Here is a 20,694-nt window from a genome sequence, read left to right on the forward strand (position 1 = left end):
TGGATTGTATAGAGAATTTGGACAAGTTGCTTAGGATTTGTTAAAACCTTTAAGTCACTCAAAACTGTACTAAAAATTAGAATCTTGATTTTCGATCCTTGAGTTCGTGATTCTGCAAAATTGACTCTCAAATCTGAGATGAAACTCTTTAGATAATATTATAAAGGTTTAAATTATCTTAATTAAGAGTAAAAGATGTGTATCATATAAGTTTGGGGCATTGGAAGTTGGTAAGAAGGCTGTGAATTGGTAAGGTTATGTGTTGATCATTATTCTGTAGAATTATGCAAATCGCAGAGTGTCATTCATTGAATGTTCGGCTTTCTTCTTGTGTTCGGTCTTAACGAAGTTCTACTTCTATAGAGCTCTTCAGTTAATGACCGGTCTTAGTGGGTGTGTGGTCTCTTAGTAGCGATCGTTATTAGTGGGTTGTGTGGTCTATTAGTAGCGATTGTTATTAGTGGATTTTGTGGTCTCTTAGTAGCGCTCGTTCTTGTACTAGTGCTCGATCTCGTACTTGTATTCGGTTTTAAATGCGTTCGACCTCTCATGGTCCTTACCTGCTAATGATCGTTCGTGATATTTTAGTAATCGGTATCAACTCTAAGTGTTCGGCCTAAGTTATAGGTGTTCGGCCTAAGCCATAAGTGTTCGGTCTAAACTTAGTACTTAGTATGGTGGTAGTATTCGGTCATGTTGTGGTACTCGAAATTCTCTAGTTGTCGGTCAGTAATAGTGCTCGGCCTTCTCTTCAGTTGTATCTATTATTGACCGTTCGGTCCTGTTCTTTAGGTAGTGAGAGAGCGATCGGTCTCCAACATTTACAGGGTGTTCGGCATTGTATGTAATTTACATTATTGTTTGAGAATTTGTTAATTTTAACTACGCGAGTTGTTATGAAATTAAAAGATATTATATTTCAATTTGGTATGAAAGAGAATTCCAAGGAGGAATGTCTTAGTGAATGTGCATTGAAGTGGTAAAGTATGAATATGGACAGTGAAATTCATAGTGTTCATCCTGAAATTCTGATGATTACAATTCTCAAGTAGAGATTGGTAATGCATTGTGTGAGAATGACAGAAGGTCCTAGCCCATAGGTTCTTGGGTGAGTTATAACGGACTAACCTCTGGTGGCAGCTGATGGTTTTCCAATTACTACACCACCCGGGTGCAAGAACGGCCTCAAGTTACATATTCATATAATCCGGATTGTCAAGTCATTGGTTCGGTCATAGTATGTATTATCTGGTTATCTTGGTATGCTTGAAATGCTCGTATGTTGCATGTTTGTATATACTTATTTTAATTGAATGATTCATATGATTAATTAAATTACTCTAGTTTACCATTTTGTTTTCTATTTTGTTATATTTTCCGTTCGGTAATTCTTCTTTGCGATGATCACCTTTTGGGTGTGAGCAGAGGAGGAAGAGTGTTCGTTGAAGCAGGCGTTAGATGGCGGGAACCCTGCTGTTTAGATTATGATCGTTCGGTCATATAATTGTTTATAGTTTTGTGAGAACCGTTCGATCACAACTCTAACTTTGTAATAATCGTTCGGTTGTGTACATAGTTTTGTAATAGTATAGAAACTTTGTAAAATTTTAAATTTTATGGTTATTTTGTGATAACTGTAAGGTTAACTTTATTTCTAGTAAATATCCTATTGTATTATTATATGAAAACTCCTTTATATAGTTTTATACTATATTTTTTTGGATGTTACAATTTTACTGTTACTAAAATATAAATATTTTTGTAACCAAACCATCTGAATTTTTTTTACAATCTAGAACATTTGAATATTCTATAAATTTTCTTATTATAATTTATTCTACTATTGTTAAGATATATTACTATTTTCATTATAATAAAAATGTAATTAAAAAAATAAGAACATTATAATAATTATTAAAAAAAATCAATTCAAACATCAAGAGGACCTTCACATAGTAAAATACTAAGCATCAATTCAAACAACAAGAGGACCTTCACATAGTAAAATATAAATACATATGGAGACTATTATTATTAGGCATAAAAATTGGTGGGGAAGAGAACACAAATTGCACGGCTTTGCTTGAACACAGAACGACTAGCCGTTCTCTGGCAATGTATGCAAAAAAGAAAACAAAAGACGAGAATTGAGTGAGCATAGAAGGAAATAAAGGAACACAAATTTCCAGAACAATCTAGAGAATAAAAAGCCCAACTCAATCAACAGAAAAATTTGAGATCTTTTTCCTGGACCCCACAAAATTCTTCCTACACCCCTTAACTTCTTCTATTCGTAAATTATTCCTAGCAGCTTTTAGATTTGACTTTGACTAAGTTTTAAAACCCTATTTGAGACCCATTGAGCTGTCTACGACAATTCATTTATGCCTCATCTTTATACTGCATTTCCTTTGTTCTATTTGCACTCACAAAATTTAGATTTCTAAATTTGATAAAAAAAAAATTATAATCATGTTTTGAAAATGGATAGACAATACAAATTCAATGAAAAAAAAATCAAAAACAAGATTTCGAAATAAGCTTTTTGAAAATTCAGAACCATATTATGCTTTTAGTATAATATAAATTTGTTATGCTTTAGTATTTACGATATTCAAAAAATATTTATTATAATGTTATTTTACGGTTACTAAAATATAAATATTTTTGTAACCAAACCATCTGAATTTTTTTTACAATCTAGAACATTTGAATATTCTATAAATTTTCTTATTATAATTTATTCTACTATTGTTAAGATATATTACTATTTTCATTATAATATAAATGTAATTAAAAAAATAAGAAAATTATAATAATTATTAAAAAATCAACTTTTGTAATGTTATAATTTGTCAGAACCATTAAAAACACACTAAAAACCCCATTTGAGTGGAAAACAAATGTCGAGTAAGGGGAGCTGGAAATCAAAAAGTGAAAAACAGGTGTGAGCAGTCGAGTGACTGTTCGGTTTTGGAGGGTAGAAGTAAAACTTATTTTTCAAAATTCACGCCACTCTCTACATGCAACCATCTTCTTCAATCTTCTGAAACTTCATTTTTCTCCTCCTTCTCTCTAAAAAGCTGTTACTTCTCTCTACAAAATCTCACTCTTTTCTTCTTCCGATCATCAAACAGACCACACCTGAGCATTTCCGACGTCGATGACGTTCGTTTGAACCGACCAATTTCGGGTTCTGAGTTGGTAAGTTCTCTGTTCATTCAGCCGGTTGGTTTCCTGGTACATGCAAACCTAGTTTATGGGTTGCATGAGTCAATGATCTTGTTTAGAGAGTTTCTGGATTTCTGTTTGGTTTAGTTTCTTAAGGCGTGACTGTAGAACTCTAAGGTCTCTAGTAAAGGTGAACCCGTATTCTGAACTGTGAACGTTCGGTCACGTTTAGAGGTAAGGGAAGCTTATATAATTTGATTAAGATTCTTGTTTTGAATGGATGTACGTTCGTTGATTTCTGAATGAATATGAAGTATGATTGTTGATATGTTTTGACTGTATGAAGTATGAATATTTACTATGATATGAATGTATGAATGTATGAAGATAAATGTTGAGAAATGTATTGATAAGAGTATGAATTCTAAGTCTGGAGTTTTATGTGAAAATTGATGTTCGTCACTGAAAGTCTTTGACCGTTGGGTTTTCTTGTGGACTCGGTTGAAACAGGATTCTTTCATTTGGAAAGAATTCTAGTTGAGGACGAATGTCTTCACTTTGTAATATTTGTACATGAGCGTTCATCAAGGGTAGTCGTTCCTTGGTATTTGGTTATAAACTCAAGTATATCTATATGTATTTGTATATTTCGTTCGTTCTTGAACACTATTTAAATGGTATCTTATTATATTTATCAAGCCTTTCTTCTATAAGTTTAGTAGTGCTCGGTCTTACACCAAGCGCTCGTACTAAGTAAGTGTTCGGTCTTACACCAGGCGCTCGTTCTCGTTTCCGTAATCTATCTTTATAATAAGAGCGTTCGTCCAAACTCAATAGAGTTCGCTCTCTACAGTGCTCGGTCTTCGACTGACATTCGGTTTCCTTGAGGTTTAGCTCATTAAAAAGCTAAGTATTTATTGGCGATAAGTTTCTTCATATGATTCCGTCAAGTACTATTATTTGATGTCCTACAGTATCTGTCTCAATTGGTTTCGGCCTAGAGTCTTAGTACTCGGCCTAGGCTTTACGGTGTTCGGTTTGAACTTTCAAGAGTCAGTTCATTAAATTGGCTCACTTGGTAAAATACATTCGATTCTATTAGTCTTTGAGAAGTATTATTGTATTCGGTCCTTTTCACAACTAGTGAGTAACTCTCTCAATTTGATTATGTTTTAAGTTGGAGACATCTCGGTCTCACTCCAAGTGTTCGGTCTTGTTCTGGATTAAAAACTAACATGTAGTATTTGGTATCCTAAGGGATCTTTAATTCAAATTGGTTCAGTTGAGGTTTTAATAATGACAGATGATAGAATACGATATGGATGAAATGACTTTGGTTATGGAAGAGTGTTCCGGGGAGGAATATCTCATGATTTGATATTGGAATGGTAAAGTATGAATGTGGGCACGCTAAGCTGGCGGTTCATCCTGATATTCCGTGATTACTCGTTTCTCACGTAGAGAAGGGTAAGTCATGTGTGGGAATGGCAGGAGGTCCTCGTCCTTATGGTCAATTTGGATGGAACGGACTAACCTCAGGTGGCAGCTGTTGAGGGTATCCGAGTTACTACATCACCCGGGTGCATGAACGTCGTAGCTACACAAAATTCATACAGTCAGAGTCTAGTATTAGGTTTTGCATGAAAGAGTTAATAAGTTATCTTGTTTAAATTGATTGAGTGAAATATATGTTGATAATTGAATTAAATTACATAAACTTACCCTATTTCCTGTCTTGTCCGTTTTGTACGTTCGGTGGTTGTCCTTTTGTTGCAATGATTATCCGTGTGGATGTGAGCAGAAGGAGAAGTTTTGCTGGAAGAGGCGCTGGAAGAAGAAAGTTTGGTCAAGGTAGAAGTTAAGACCAAACAGTAGAGTCGTTCGATCAGTAGTTAGTTTCTTTGTGTTATAACCGTTCGGTCATCTGTTGTTTTCTTCTTTGTATGACCGTTCGGTATGTCTTCTGTAAACCGTTCGGTCTAGATTGCATATTATTAATATGTGATTATCCCCTTATATAGTTTTTATACTGTATGTTTGGGATGTTACATAATTACATAACGTTTAGACAATTTTTATAGATAATAAAATAGATATTAATAACAGCAAAAATAGGTCCAAATATATAAGAAAATAACAACTAGTATTTTATAAAATTAAATTTAACAACTTTACCATTACAATAAATTCCAATTAACATTCACCTTTGACTTATTTAGAGTCATAACATATTTTGTATTCAGTAAATTTATTTCTTAAAGCAATCCCTGTTCATTTTCCATGAGTCGATCTATTATATATGAATATTTCCTTATGTTATATATGTAAATTTTTAATATCTCATATGTTCATATTATATTTAGTTGGTCATTTTTTTTCCGTCTTTTCTCTTTTAGGTCTTTTTATCTCATTGTTAGGAATAAAAACTGAAACCCTTTATTATGTTATTTCAGGGAGTGAAAGTTTCTCTTTACGTGTGCTTTTTCAGCAATTTGAAAATTTTTTGGCCGTCTTCTAAACCGAATTAAAGCTGAAAAAAAGTTATTCAGAAACTAATTAATAGCACAAAAAGCACACAATCAACCTATATTTCCAAAAAATTCACCTATCTAAACAGCTAGAAGAATTATTGAAAGGAATTTAAAATGAAAGGGAGAAAATTAGTTGATAATGAATTCCAATTTGTTGAGTTGTAGTTATCAACTATGCATAACATAACATGGTTTGTCATATTTGGTCTTGTAATCCATTTGATTCCATGCTCAATAACGTGAACTTCGCGTGCTTTCCATGTGCCTTTCACTACATTACACTGCTTACCATAATAATTTCAACCACACATCTTGTATTAAATTCTTTAAACCATGTTCAAATGTTATCAATTGATAAACTGATACTTTGATCTTTTGAGGAAAATTTCATACAAGAGATTCAATCAAGACTGAGTCTAACTCATTTGACTTTATTTTTTGAACTAAAATCTTAACAATGATGCAACTCAATTGACTTTATTTTATCTTCTATATCTCTTTCAACAACAGAAAAAGTAGAAGTTGAATAAGCAGTGGCATGTGGTTTGGGTGGTGTGTTTTTATAATGCAAAACCTAAATCAATGTGTATGCATATTATGTGATATGACAGGTGAAGGTTAAATGTGACAGGAAAGGCAGAGGCACACCTGGAGGAACATATTCCAAAATTTCTGGTACATCTTTCCAACACATGTTATGCCTTTGACATCCATATATAGGGATCATAGTATCATTCTTTCTGGCCATGGAACAGTGAACATAGCTATCCTCATATTGTCTCATCAGAATAAGGTTGTATATTTATTTCATCCTGTCTCAACTTCAAGCTGCTTTCAATTTATTCTATTTTCTGCAATAACTTAAAGTAGAAAGAATATATTCAACAAGTGATTAGTTTCTGTCATCGCTCGTATGGCTGCAGAACAAAGGGTGGAAAATCACTTCTAATTCTCTTTCTTACTACAGAATCACTCGTATATAGCTGGCAAACCTTCATTTCCTTTAATGGTTCTTGCACCTTTTTATTTAGACCATGTATTTTTTTCATTCAACACTATTCTCTTTAGCTATTCAAATTCTTTTCTCTTTTTCACTTAATTGAGTTTAAAAGTTGCTCATAAATTTAGGGATTTTGAATTAATTCTCTTTTAAAATTGTTCAAGTATTTTAAATTTTTATATATGTATTTCAATGGATATTTGTCTTTTTTATTTATTGCGGTTACCTCGAATGATGTATCTTTTAATTTACATTGTCTCGCTCTATGTAGAAAATAAAAAAGATTTTTATTAAATTTTAAGTCTTTAATAACTTATCAAAAAAATTTGTTGTATCAAGTATCTAAAATATTTATATTTTTTAATTAAGTATCTGTTGTTAATTATAGTTACTATTTGATTTTTTAATCTCAAGCATGATAAACTTTGATAATAATAAAAATGATATTTTAAAAAACTGAATTGTTTCATTTAATAAACTAAATATTAACCAAATCTATATCACGTAAAAATTGCAATTGATTATAATATACAGAAATACTAAACACAAAATCAAATCAATCATATAAAAATTCTTATTGATAAAGATTTTGAACATTCAATAAAATTAGAAATTTTTAACAATTTAATTCAAAATAATTAAATTTATGAAGGATTTAAAAAATAATTAAATAAATTTTTATTTATTTTTCATGAAAAACACATAATTAATGATCATGCAAGTTAACATCACACTACAAGAAAATTCTTAATTAATGATCAATTTTAATGATAAAAAATATATATTTAAATATCAAATTTTTAATTAAAGATCAATTTAAAAATCAATTTATTTGGTAGAAAAAATTCTAATGTTAATAATTAATTAAAATACCAATTTATAATAGAAACTATTTTACTAATTTAAAAATTAATTATAATTTTTTTATTCATAAAAACTATTGTAATTATTAATAATTTTTAATTTTTAAACTAATATCTAAATTTGTCACTGGCTAATTACTTTTAACTAAAATTTGTCATTATTTAAAAATTTTAACTTCCACTCCACAAAATTAAATAACACTTACATTTTTTAAATAGTAAATAAAAATTATTTAAAAAAAATAAAAATATTGAGAGGGACTGGAAATTTAATTATTCTTTTTGATACAATGTAGTAAGAATGTTCGTTGACTTCTATTGTTTGTTAATATCATAAAAAGCATGTTATAAATATTTATTTTAGATGGTGAATAATATACTCATACACTTAGCTAATCAAATTCTTTGTAAGACCAGAATAAAATTAAGTACAAAGATATGATAGAAAATTATTCTTTCCCAAAGTGCTTTGTTCGCTTGATTCCTTTCTTGCCACTTGAGAAAAAAAGTTATCACGAAAGTTGAAATAAGATAGACGGTCGTTCATCTCATCATTGGTAATAATTAATAAGCATTTATCTACAATAATGCAAAATTTCTTATTTTTCCAATTTTCATCTTCCAAGTCCCAGCTAGATTAAATGTTCTTTAAGAAGGCAATATTAGTCAGATACAAAGCCATTTTAATGATTATTTCTTTAATATTAACATGGTGCAATTTGTTTTTAAAATTGTATAATTAAAATAGACAAATTTTAAAAGATTATGAAAAATAGGCAAATCATACAAGTTTAATATAATTTTATTATGATAAAATTGTATCTTGACACAACTTTACTATATTTTGATATAAATCAAGTCAAAAATCGTGTTAAATTATGATTTTCTATTTTCGTAATTCTCTTTTCAGATTTGCCAATTTTAATAATTTATAAAAATTACAGTATTTTTATGATTTTGTCAAATTTTTAACACAATTTTTTATATTAAACTATTCAACTTAGAAATAATAACCAAACTAAAATAACTATTATAAAGACCTTTTCAATATCACCTTATAGTTAACAATTTTTTAATAATGATTATATATTACTATTTTATCAATCTATTTAAATTTATTTTTAAAAAAATATTTGAAACAAATCAATTACAAATCACACGTTATCAAAATGTTGTAAAAAAAATTATTAAAAAAATATTTTTCTTTTAAATATTATTTATTTACCGAAAACAAGCATTAGAAGCAATAAAACATAGCCAACCTAGCTTCCGTTGGAGCAATGAATCAATGAAACACCAAACAGACCCCATATATATGCCAGTATGGATCAGACCAAAATTGCACCAACAGTGCAGCCACTTAAGAGTCAAAGACCAAACATCATCGTTTAGAAGAAAAAAAATCTAAACAAATGAACTAAAGCAAAAAATCATATTTCAGAACAATATTAAAAACTAACATAAATCAATTAATAATAGTTGCTCAGTATTTATCAGACCCAAAAGTTCATGAAACATCACAATTGAGTCTTTGATCTCAACTAGATTGCGACCAAAGCCCTAACAAAACTGCAATATTCTCCCTCGACTTTAGTTTCGTAAACTTTTAACACTTCTGGCATAAAAAAGAAAAAGCCTCTGTACTTTTTTACAGAGATAAAAGTCAAAAACAGAAAAAGCACTGAATTAAACAGACAAACAATATTAATTAGTGCCATGCAGTACACTGCCATGCATTTTTGGCTGTAACTTGGGTGGTCTCAAACGTGAACTTTTGAAGAGGTAATTTAGCAGTAACTTTTTTCTCGAAAATATCAATGTAGGCCTTAACTAAGAAGGTGCATGCATATCCAAACACATGACATGGGGCGGCACTGATATGATATATAGCATCTTATTTGTTTATTTCTTCGCCATCCCTTTTGGATTTCGAACTCCTTGGAAGAGGAGAAGGGTCATATAAATGGTCCCACCATCAACTGCATGTTACATCTTTGGATTAGTTGGACAGTTACAACATAGAAGTTAATTTTGATGTGATGAGTTGATTAAAAACAGATCCAGATATCAAACATTACTTCAGAAATCTTATCTCACATTATCTTCAACTAGCTAGTGGCATGTTTTGGAATTCCAATTCTAAGGGAAAAACACAGAAACTCTTAAGATTAACAAGTTACAGAAAATTGTTCTGAGAAAGTGATATGCATCTTACTGAGAAGGAAAACACATGGGTCGGTGGTGATACATACACATGATATAGCATCTGATTTGGTCATCTGTTCACCATCCCTTTGGAATAGGGTAGGGAGTGCAGGGGGACCAATCCATGCTGCGTACAGTGGTCCCAACACTGGACAACTCTCCTTTTGTTTGGACCTTTGCACAGAGGGGGCTCATGGACACTTGTCAATTTCTATGTAGTTTTGGTCCCCTAACCAACCCTTGAAGAATCCTCTGGAATCACATAAGTTTTTCCACTCCAAACAAAACACTCTTCATCAATTCCAATTTCCAAGTATCACCTTTGTTTTCTTCATATTAATCCAATCATCCTCTGCACAACTTTTTCACTGTTTCAAGAATAGACTGATTTCCCACCACTGTACACTGGTTTCTGTGAATTATTTACGTTCCAAACCTCAATATTTCATTGACTCCAATAGTTCTAAAAGTAAACGCGGTATTAGACCAATTTTCTTACCTGCTTAATAGTTCTTTGTCCGTTTGTTTTATTAAAAAGTAAAAATTGATCCAACATGGTACTGAACCGAACCGTTTTGCGAGTTCTATATATATATATATATATATATGGTCATCAATCTCATTCATCCGCTGTTTGAATCATAGCATGCATTCGCAGCCTGTTTTCATTTTCCAACTTTACTATTAAAGAACACCAAACCACATATGATAAATTTCTATATATCCAAGCTTTTCAACAACAACTACAGCATGAACAACTTAGAATCCTACCCTCCCGTTCTCCGCCACCTAGACCCGCAGCAACATCCATCACCACCACCACCTAACTCCGACCCGGACGAAGAGTTTCAGGACCCGGATCCTGTGCCCATCATAGATCTCGAGTGCTTGGACCATGAAAAGTTGGAAGAAGCTTGCGAGAATTGGGGTTTGTTCCGTCTGGTCAACCATGGTGTTCCGTTGACCCTTTTGAAGGAGCTTCAAGAGGTAGCGAAGGAACTGTTCTCTCTGTCCTTTGAGGCCAAAGAAAATGCATGCAGTGACAGTCCTGTGACATATTTTTGGGGCACCCCTGCCCTAACACCGTCGGGGACAGCCCTAACAAGAAGCCCCCAAAACATGAACTGGGTTGAAGGGTTTGATGTGCCGTTGAGTCAACTGTCCAACTTCAACCCTCAACTTCCCACACTGGAGTCCGTAAGGTCAGAACAACATCACCAACAACTTGCATTATTTTCATTTGTCTTGTTCCATGTTTTTCTATGCCTTTTGTTTCCCTTATAGTTTATTGGTTTTTGTTTCTTTCTGGCAGGCCCTCGGGTCTATCTTTTGGACTTTCTGTGTTGTGTTCTGTGCTGTGTCGTGTACATGCATGTGCCTTCAAAAAATTCATTTTAAATCTTTTACATATAATGTTCAATCTTATTATCATAATTATTAATAAATTCTAAGAAGGTATATATATTTTCTTATTATAATATCACAAACCTGAGACAATCTTATTATTCATTGAGGTCATAAAATTTTTTATATTAAATAATATTCTACGTGTATTGCTATAATACGGAAATATTATTAAAATATAATTTAGTGTTGAAAACACATAGGGATCATGGTTTTGGTTGTTCGGTACCCGTCACCTTTTCGTGATTATGACACTTGATGGACCACGTGAACGGGTGCTTCAAACCAATTGGATTGTGTGATTTAGTGGAGGATGATGATCAGATTCGATGGCCATGTTTAACGTATAACCATCAAAATTAGGAAAAACATGAACAAATCGAAGAGACATTTATTTCCAATTTATGAACCCAGTTCCTTAAGTGTTTTTTTATTACAATTATGAAGTTTTTTTCAGCAATTTATGTAAATAAAATTATAAGTTGTAAACAAACATATTACCATAGCAAAATTTTCATTTTAATTAAAAAAAACATAAGATATTTAATAATTATCGTCCTTAGTTAGCGACGGCATGTGTAGAGAGAAGTAGGTCATTGAAGAAGACATGTTGAAATAATCCACAAATTGATTCAACTAATCTAATTGGTCCACAGGTAATAAATTATGAGAGGCAAACAATTAGAGGAGGAAGACAAATCGATTAGGTGCTTCACTTTTTCTTATTAGGTAATGAAAAAGATAGGATAAGCTTGAATCTTGTTATATATATATATATCTTCACATAATTCATATAAATTAATTACTCGGCCATCCGACATAGGCAACAACCCAAAAACTAATTATTTCAACATCATCAAACATAGCCATCCTATCCTATATTTAAATATATCACGATTTTTTTAAATGTGTTTATGCAAAATTTAAATGGGTACTCCCAAGGGATTAAGTTAATTTTAGTATAACAATTTTAGTTAATATGATTTATATATATATATATATATATATATATATATATATATATATATATATATATATATATATATATATATATATATAACTATACTTAATTATATTTGATTTTGTCATATATATATATATATATATATATATATATATATATATATATATATATATATATATCAATTTTCATATATCAATATAAAATTGAATATTCTTATGTGTTTAATTTAGTAGTTTTTACTAATTATTCTATAAATTTTCGGAGTTAACATAATTAACTAATTTACAAGATGCATATGTGTGTAAATGTGTTTGGTTTGGTAGAGTTCTGGTAATGGAGTATGAAAAGCATTTGTCGAGAATTGGCAGAAGATTATTCGAAGCTATGGCGAAGAACCTTGAGTTGAATATGAAAAGCACAAAGGAATACTTAGCAGAAAAAAGTGGAATGATGCGTGTGTATCGGTACCCGAATTTGCCTGATACAAACGTTGGTTGGGGCATGGAGGCTCATACAGATAGCTCAGTCATGTCCATCTTGAACCAAGGTGATGAAGTTGGTGGCCTTCAGCTTCTCAAACATCATCAATGGCTCAATGTGAAACCCATTCCCGACACTTTGGTTGTCAACCTAGGAGACATGATGCAGGTCCATATTCTTTTTCTATGTTCATGCTTCTATGGTTATTATTAACCATTGACATAGGTTCATGATGTTGTGTTCTGGTTTTGTTTAGGCAATCAGCAACGACAGGTACAAGAGTGTGACACACAGAGTGAGAATAAACAAACATAAAGAGAGGATTTCACTGTGCTATTTCGTGTTCCCTGGTGAAGAAGTTGTGATTGAAAGCTCAAAGTACAAGCCATTTACTTACAATGAGTTCAGAGCACAAGTGCAAGAAGATCTCAAAGCCTTAGGCCACAAAGTTGGGCTTCCAAGATTTCAGCACAGCCATAATTCTCAAGTTTCATTGCTTTGACTCATGAGTTTCAGTTCCATCTTCTGTTGTAGCATTATCTTCTTCTTCACTACTCTATTCATGCTATGTTCAAAAACATAGATTTTACTACCAACTTTCATAGAGCTCACTCAAATACCAACCTACCATAATAACTTTACAATTATTAAAATGAGTTTGTTTACAAGATTTTGGTCACTTAAAGAAAATAAAAACACACACACACACAATATTTTAATTTTTTTTATTAGTTTGTTTGCATTAAAGACTAACAACATAATTTAAAAATAAATTATATTAGGATTCTCCACTTGATTTGTTAGCACTAAAACATATATGATAATTTAATATTTATTCTATTTGTTTTATTTTGATAAAATTGTTTTTTTCAAAATACTGTAAAGATAGTTTGGTAGTTAAATTTTCAATATAAAGTTATTATTCTATGGTATTCTTTCTCTTACACAAGATAATGGATTGAGACTAGACTCTAAGTTTAGATGATAAGTACAAATTAAATTTGAATAATGACAGTTATAAAGTGATTAATTTTATATAATAAAAAATATTTAAATAAAATTATTTAATAAATATATGTACTTAGTTTAATTTCAATAAGAACAAGTATGAATTAAATTTGAAAAATTATTAATTACAAGTAATTGATTTATAAAATTAAAAATAAAATTTAAATTATTTTTTTAATTACATTTCACAAAAATCACTTGAACTTAAAAAATATATATTTTATACTCTTACAAATTTAATTTATTTTGTTAATGAACAAAAATAAAACCATTAGTATTTAGTTAACTTATATTAGTTTTAAATAGAAGAAAGTTATTATTTTTAAATAGGAAAGAATAAACATATTACCTAATTTAATTTTATTATTTATTATTTTGTGTTTTAATATTATTAATTAACATTTTTTTTCATTATATTATAGATGGTTATAAAGAAGAAGATGTTTTACAAGAGAAAAATATTATAAATTTATCTATTCAAGACTCTAATATTATAAATGGACAAATGATACAAAAATTATCAATATAAAAAACTTATTGTTTTGCATGTTTTTGGATTACGTTTGGATTATATGAAACTTTTTATTTTTATTTTGAATTGTCTTTGGAGTTTAATATCATTTTAGTGTGACGTTTATTTAGATTTTAATTAAAAAAATTGTAATTTTTTTATTTTAAAAAAAAACTTACAATTAAATGAGTCACTCAACCAATCCGTTTAACCCACCAACCCGTGATGGATGGTGGGTCGGGTCAGGTTCAAATTTTTTCAGCTTGCAAATAAGTGAGTCGGGTTGGGTTAACTCACTAAGTGACCAACCCGTGATGAGCTTGGCCGGGTCGAACCGGATTACCCGTTTTGACAGCTCTACGTGTGTGTCATTATACTTTTTTTTAAAATTAGGGATCATTCATGTTATTATAATTATTTACATCGTAACATATTTATTTTTATCATATTTAATTTTTATCTTAGTTTTTTTTATGTATTTTTGTTTAAATTCAAAGAAGATATTACTTACTTTAAAACGTTTTTAATTGAGCATAATAATAAATTAATTATAAACAAGTAATTGTAAACATTATAGGAAATAATAAATCAATTCTCTTTTTTTTAGTTAAATTAATTTTTTTATTCTTAGTACGTAGTTTTTGTTGGTTTAAATTCATTTTTTTAATTCTTATTATGTAATGTTAGTTTATTAATTAATTTACAAAGTCTTATTTGCAAATAAAATTAAATATTTTTCTTTCATTCCAACATTTTTACAGCATTTATTAATTTTTAAAGCATGTAAACAAAACCTAAGTTAAAGTGAATAATTGTAAGAAGAAATCAAATAATGTTGGATCCAATTTTAAAGCATTTTTACACTTTATTTTTTCATCTAAATAAATATACTATATAATAAAAAATAAAAAAATATTTTTTAAGAGTATAGAACAAAAAAAAACAGGTTTAAAGAAGATATATATTATATATAAATAGACATAATCAATCTGTTTCTTAAAATATATTAAGTTTCCTTCCATAATTAATCATGCATTTATGGACACTCAATTATAGACATTTCTTCTTTGATCAGTTATAAAAGAAATTTAATTGTGTCAGTTATAAAAATAAAATAAGAGCAAATTTGTAAAATTTCTCTCTTACTTCATAAATCTGCTCACTAAGAAGGGAGGGAGAATCTGAACTTCCCTTCCTTTATTCGCTCTCATTTATGAACAATTTACATACACAAATAAAACTAACTATCGTCTTCTTTTATTTGGAAAAAGTAAATTTTCAAAATAAACAAAGCATGAATTTTCCTTTCAAAAGAAAAAATAATCTCTTTTACATTTCTATTTTATAGTTTAAATCTTTTAAGATAAATTATAATTTTATATTATAATTGTAAAATTTAGTAACAATCTACATTTAAATATTTATTACAGGACTATAATTATTAAAAAAATTATATTATAATTATTAATCTTTTTTTTTATATGTTTGATCAGGATTATCCTTTGAACAATTTAAAATAAAAAATTTCTATGTATGGTATAATTATTATTTAATTTTTAAGCCAATAATAACATAATGAAGAGTAAATAATAATAAAATCTCTCCCGAAATTTCTCAAATGCAATAATAACAGACTTTGTCATTCTGAGATTATCTGTCAAGTGTGAGAAAAATTATTATACATATTTGTATATTAAAATTAAAACTGTTTAGAGGTTGACAGTAATGTGACTAGATAATTAATATGAAAATAAAAACATAGCATTTTTTTTTATTTTCTTGAGCTAAAAAAAATACAAAAGTACAAATTATATATATATATATATATATATATATGAACGAAGAGTGTCAAATTATGAAATGTTTTAAGAAGGTTATTTTAATATAAAAGGATGCAATATATTGTTTTGTGTGTTATGTTTTGGTTGTATAGTCATATTCTTTTAAAGGAGGAAGATAATGGTAAGATAATTAGTCTTATATATTGACTACAGACATGCATGAAGTCATACCTATATTCTATTAGACTCACAAATATAGAGGACAAGGTTTAGGTGGTGAAGAATGAAAGAGGTTTCTACAGTTGATTTTAAGGTCAATGACCTCTTTTCTTTTAAGCTATAGAGAGTTTATCGTGTCATAAGGAGGGGGAAAACAAGTTTTGTTACTGGTTGGTAACACTTGAGGTTTTGGGAAACCAAGTTCTATTATTGGTTTGTAACACTTGAGATTTAAGGATTTAAATTTTTTGGTGACAGGTGCAAGACTTTTGGAGTCTAAGACAATGCATAAATTTGGTAATTGAGTCTAAAATTTAACATTTATACATCAATTAATCTGAGCTTGCCACATAATGAGTAACTAGACAAGTTATTCACTATTGGCTAAGGTGGACATTACGCTGTTAGCATTTTTAATGTCATCAACAAAAAGGACCAAATTGAACCATTTTTACAAAACATGGGACTACTTTGAACAACTTAAAAATAGGAGGATCACTTTGAACACAACTAACAAAACTAGGGACCAAAATTGATATTAAGCCATAATTACGAGATAAAGAAAATTTTATATCCAATTGATTTGGAATACCAAAAGGTACATGCATGCCCAATGATGGTGTATTATTCAGAGACAAATATGCTTCATCAAATGTGTGACCAACATGTGGTTTATCGCAGTTTGAAAAGAAAAAGTTGATGGAAATAATGGTGATGAAGACAACGATGATCCACCTACTAAGGTGGTGTGGTACTTGCCTATACTACCTAGGTTGAAACGATATTTTTTTCATTAAAGAAGATTCAAAGAGCTTTAAAATGACATGTTGATGGAAGGAAGTGCGATAATTTTCTTTGACACCCAAGTGATTCCCCATAATGGAAGAATATTGATGAAACATTTCCATAATCTGGTGCAAAGTCAAGAAACTTAAGACATGCATTCACTATTAGATGGTATGAATCTTTATGGGAACTTAAGTAATAAACATAGTTTATGGCCAATTTTGTTAATATTTACAATTCATCTCCTTTGTTGTGCATGAAGAAAAATATATGATGTTGTCTATGATGATAATTGTCCTAGACAACATGGAAATGACATTGATGTGTACCTAAAATCGTTAATAAATTATTTGAAAATGTTGTGGGAAGAGGGTGTTGAGGTCTTCAATTCATATTTTGAAAAAACTTTTCGTTTGCGTGCAATATTGTTTTGCACCATAAATGATTTCCCAGCATATGAAAACTTGAGTGGTTACAATGTTAAAGGCCATTTTGGAAGTCCCATTTGTGAAAATAATATCAGTTATCTTCAATCGAAGCATGTTCAAAAAATTGTGTATACAAGACATCGAAAATTTCTTACTCAAAATCACCATTTCCGTAAATTGTAAAAAACATTTAATGGAAGTTCTGAGCATGATGTTGTGTTGAGACCCTGCAATGAAGAAGAATTATACAACCAGGTACAAAACATTGATGTTGTGTTCGAGAAACATCAGAAGAAGACTACTGAAAAAACATTGTAAACTTCATGTATGTTGAAAAAAATATATGTGATAGTATCATCGAGACTTTGCTAAATGTAAAACTAAAAACAAAATATGGAGTAAACCATGACAAGGTTTTGTTAACATGAGCATCCGTGAGTTACATCCATAGTCAATTGGAAGACAATCCTACATCCCCTTCACACTCTTTGTAAAAAAGAAAAAAAAACATTTTTTTTGTAAGTGTTTAAGTAGTGTGAAGGTTCCACAAGTTTACTTTTCAAATGTTACTAACCTTGTTTTTATGAAAGATTTAAGGTTGGTTGGTTTAAAGTCTCATGATTGTCATGTCTTGATACAACAAAGTTAACCAGTAGCTATTCGAGCTATATTATCTGTTTTTGTTAGTGGTATTCTCACATGTTTGAGTATGTTTTTTATTATTGTTTGTAAAAAAGTTGTTAACCCTCGATTGTTAGATGATTTGTAAAATGAGGCCATCAGATTATTGTGTCAATTGGAAATGTATTTTTCACCCTCATATTTTGATATCATAGATCATTTGATAGTTCATTTAGTGAGAAAAATTTGAATATGTGTGTTGGTTTTCTTAAAGTGAATGTACCCAATTGAGAAATATATAAAAATCTTAAAGAGATATGTTAAGAATCAGTATCAACCAAAAGATTCAATTATAGAGTGATATATTACAAAAGAAGCCATTGAATTCTTTTTAAGTTTTCATGTTGTGAACCAGTAAGACTTTCTAAAAGTAGACATGAAGATAAATGTGAAAGTAATGGTATTCGAAGAGTCAAAACATGAGTTAAAAAGAAATTGTTCAAACGTACATCTTAAACAAATCATTCGATTTCCTATATTTTGTAACATATTAATACAGTCTACTTTCTAAAAGTTTATTGAAGCTAGTTTAAGGAGCGAACACGTGATCACATATGATTATAAACAATTATTGTTTATATTCGTTAGAAATGACAAAAATAAAATTAGATGGAGAGGACAAAAAATAAAATTCAAAGATTAACTACAAGTTGAAAATGTACATTTTCCCTGTTATAAAGACAAAAATTCAATTAAAGCTTTCTGTAAAAACATAAACGTGCCACCGTGCCACCACATCAACGAACGAGAACACCTCCACTGCGAACGTACCACCGTTCAAGTGTCATCGTGCCTGCGTCATGTCCCACGCACCAGATCGCGCTTGCGAAGACGCAGGTCACCACCGACGAAGCTGTCGCGTCTCACAGCTCCACATGTACGCCACCACTGATGCGCGAAAGACCCTTCGCTGGATTGATGAAGGAGTCACGCTTCCGCCATCAAAAGAAAGGAGAAAATTCGAGCAAGATAAAATGGAGCAGCAAGTTTGAAAATTTTCAAAGTAACAAAACTCTAACGCTGTGTTCACTTCAGCATATCGCACTGTTTACGCAGATTTGTGAGCGAGGAAATGTGATGATTTTTGTGTTCACTTCAGACGAAAAGCGAGTAAGGAATTGCTGTGATTTGCGGGATGCATCACTTTTTGATCACTCATGAGAACGAAGAGATTTGGAGGGATTTACGGTGCAATATCTGATTTACCCTTTTACTGTGGACTCACGAGTATGCACGTGCTTCAGCAAAGATTCTTGAGCTGTCGAGTTTCAGTGCTTGAGAGAAGCCTTACGCAATAAAGATGGTCATATGAAGATTATGATTGAAGATGAAAAGGAGTTTGAAGCTGCAGAAGATGAATAAGAGTGGCGGCTGAAACAAAATTTGTTGGAGGTGTATTCGGTTCCTTCAACTCGTATTTGATTTCAGGAGTGTGAAGAGTTTATATGAAACCCCGTATTCAATTCCTAATTGGGGTTATTCGATTCTCATTCTGCACAAGAAAGGTGTATTCAGTTCCTAACGTTGGTATTCGGTTCCTTCTATGTTTGGGGTAGCGTTTCATAATGGATTCGGTTACAACGTCTTCTTATTCGGTTCCCTTGGAGCATTTATTTCGAAGCTTGGTGGTGGAGGTGCAGGCGCCATGTTGGACAAAGTTGTAGGCGCCATGTTCGACGAAGCTGCAGGCGCCATGTTCGACAAAGCTACAGGCGCCATGTTCGGTGGTGGACACCGGAACTGGTTCGGAATCCCTCGCTCTTGCAGCGGCTATAGTCCTTAAACTTGTCGCGTCTGTATAGATCGAAGTCCATACAGGGAGAGGATCCGAGTGGCGGGTCGGGTAAGGCGGAGATGCCGAAATCGGCGAGCAAGAGGAGGGGCTCGATAGAACATGAAGAGGAAGAGGAGGTGGAGAGACGGAGACCACAAACGGCGAGGGTTTGAAGCGACATCGTGTAGAGAAGACGAAGAGGTGGACGCGAAAGCTAATGATTTCATCAACAGGTTCAAGAAGTAGTTGAGGCTGCAGAGGATTGACTCTCTTCTCCGTTACAGAGCAGGTAGCTGATAGATTATCGTGGAAGAACGAAAACATGGCACAGGCGTCACTGAATTGTATTAAAAAACCATAACTTGGTCAGTAGTATGCCAAAGTTCTTGTTATAAGGTCTTTTTATTATTTTAAATCTGCATATGTGCTATAGTAATGTTAAAAAATTAATAAATATTCATTCTAAAGTGCACCTTGTTAAAGAAAGTTAGATGCTGAATTACAAAAATATTACAAATAAAAATAAAATTATTTTACTAAAATAAATTTTTTTTACAATATTAAAATTAATTTTAATAATTAATATTATCATTTTATATAAAAAATTTTACAATCAAATATAACCTTAACAATTATCATTTTATATTACTTTAATAACTAGGAGCATTTTGGTAATCTTCAATTTCTACCCATCAAACAAATTTCTTTTATCTCTCAGATCAATCAAATCCTACACTAATTCTGAGAAACTTTACTTTCAAATCCACTCTCAATTATCCACAAATCCACTCAAAAAAATAACAAAAAAATTATCTTCAAATCCACTCAAATCCATTCAAATCATCTCCTCCAAATCCCTACAAAAGAACAAAGCCTAAAGTTGTGTTC

At 30.7% G+C, this 20,694-nt stretch overlaps 1 protein-coding gene across 1 annotated transcript; it reads left to right on the forward strand.

Annotated features, from left to right (window-relative positions):
• The first annotated feature begins 10,372 nt into the window (after positions 1-10,372).
• On the forward strand, positions 10,373-13,214 carry LOC108341865 (gibberellin 2-beta-dioxygenase 8). The gene is made up of 3 exons (XM_017579523.2): positions 10,373-10,972; positions 12,462-12,786; positions 12,875-13,214. The coding sequence occupies exons 1-3, from the start codon at positions 10,476-10,478 to the stop codon at positions 13,118-13,120; spliced, it is 1,068 nt and encodes a 355-aa protein (XP_017435012.1). The 5' UTR covers positions 10,373-10,475; the 3' UTR covers positions 13,121-13,214.
• Positions 13,215-20,694: the final 7,480 nt, after the last annotated feature.

The sequence above is a fragment of the Vigna angularis genome, chromosome 6 (assembly GCF_016808095.1).
Source record: "Vigna angularis cultivar LongXiaoDou No.4 chromosome 6, ASM1680809v1, whole genome shotgun sequence".
NCBI lineage: Eukaryota > Viridiplantae > Streptophyta > Magnoliopsida > Fabales > Fabaceae > Vigna > Vigna angularis.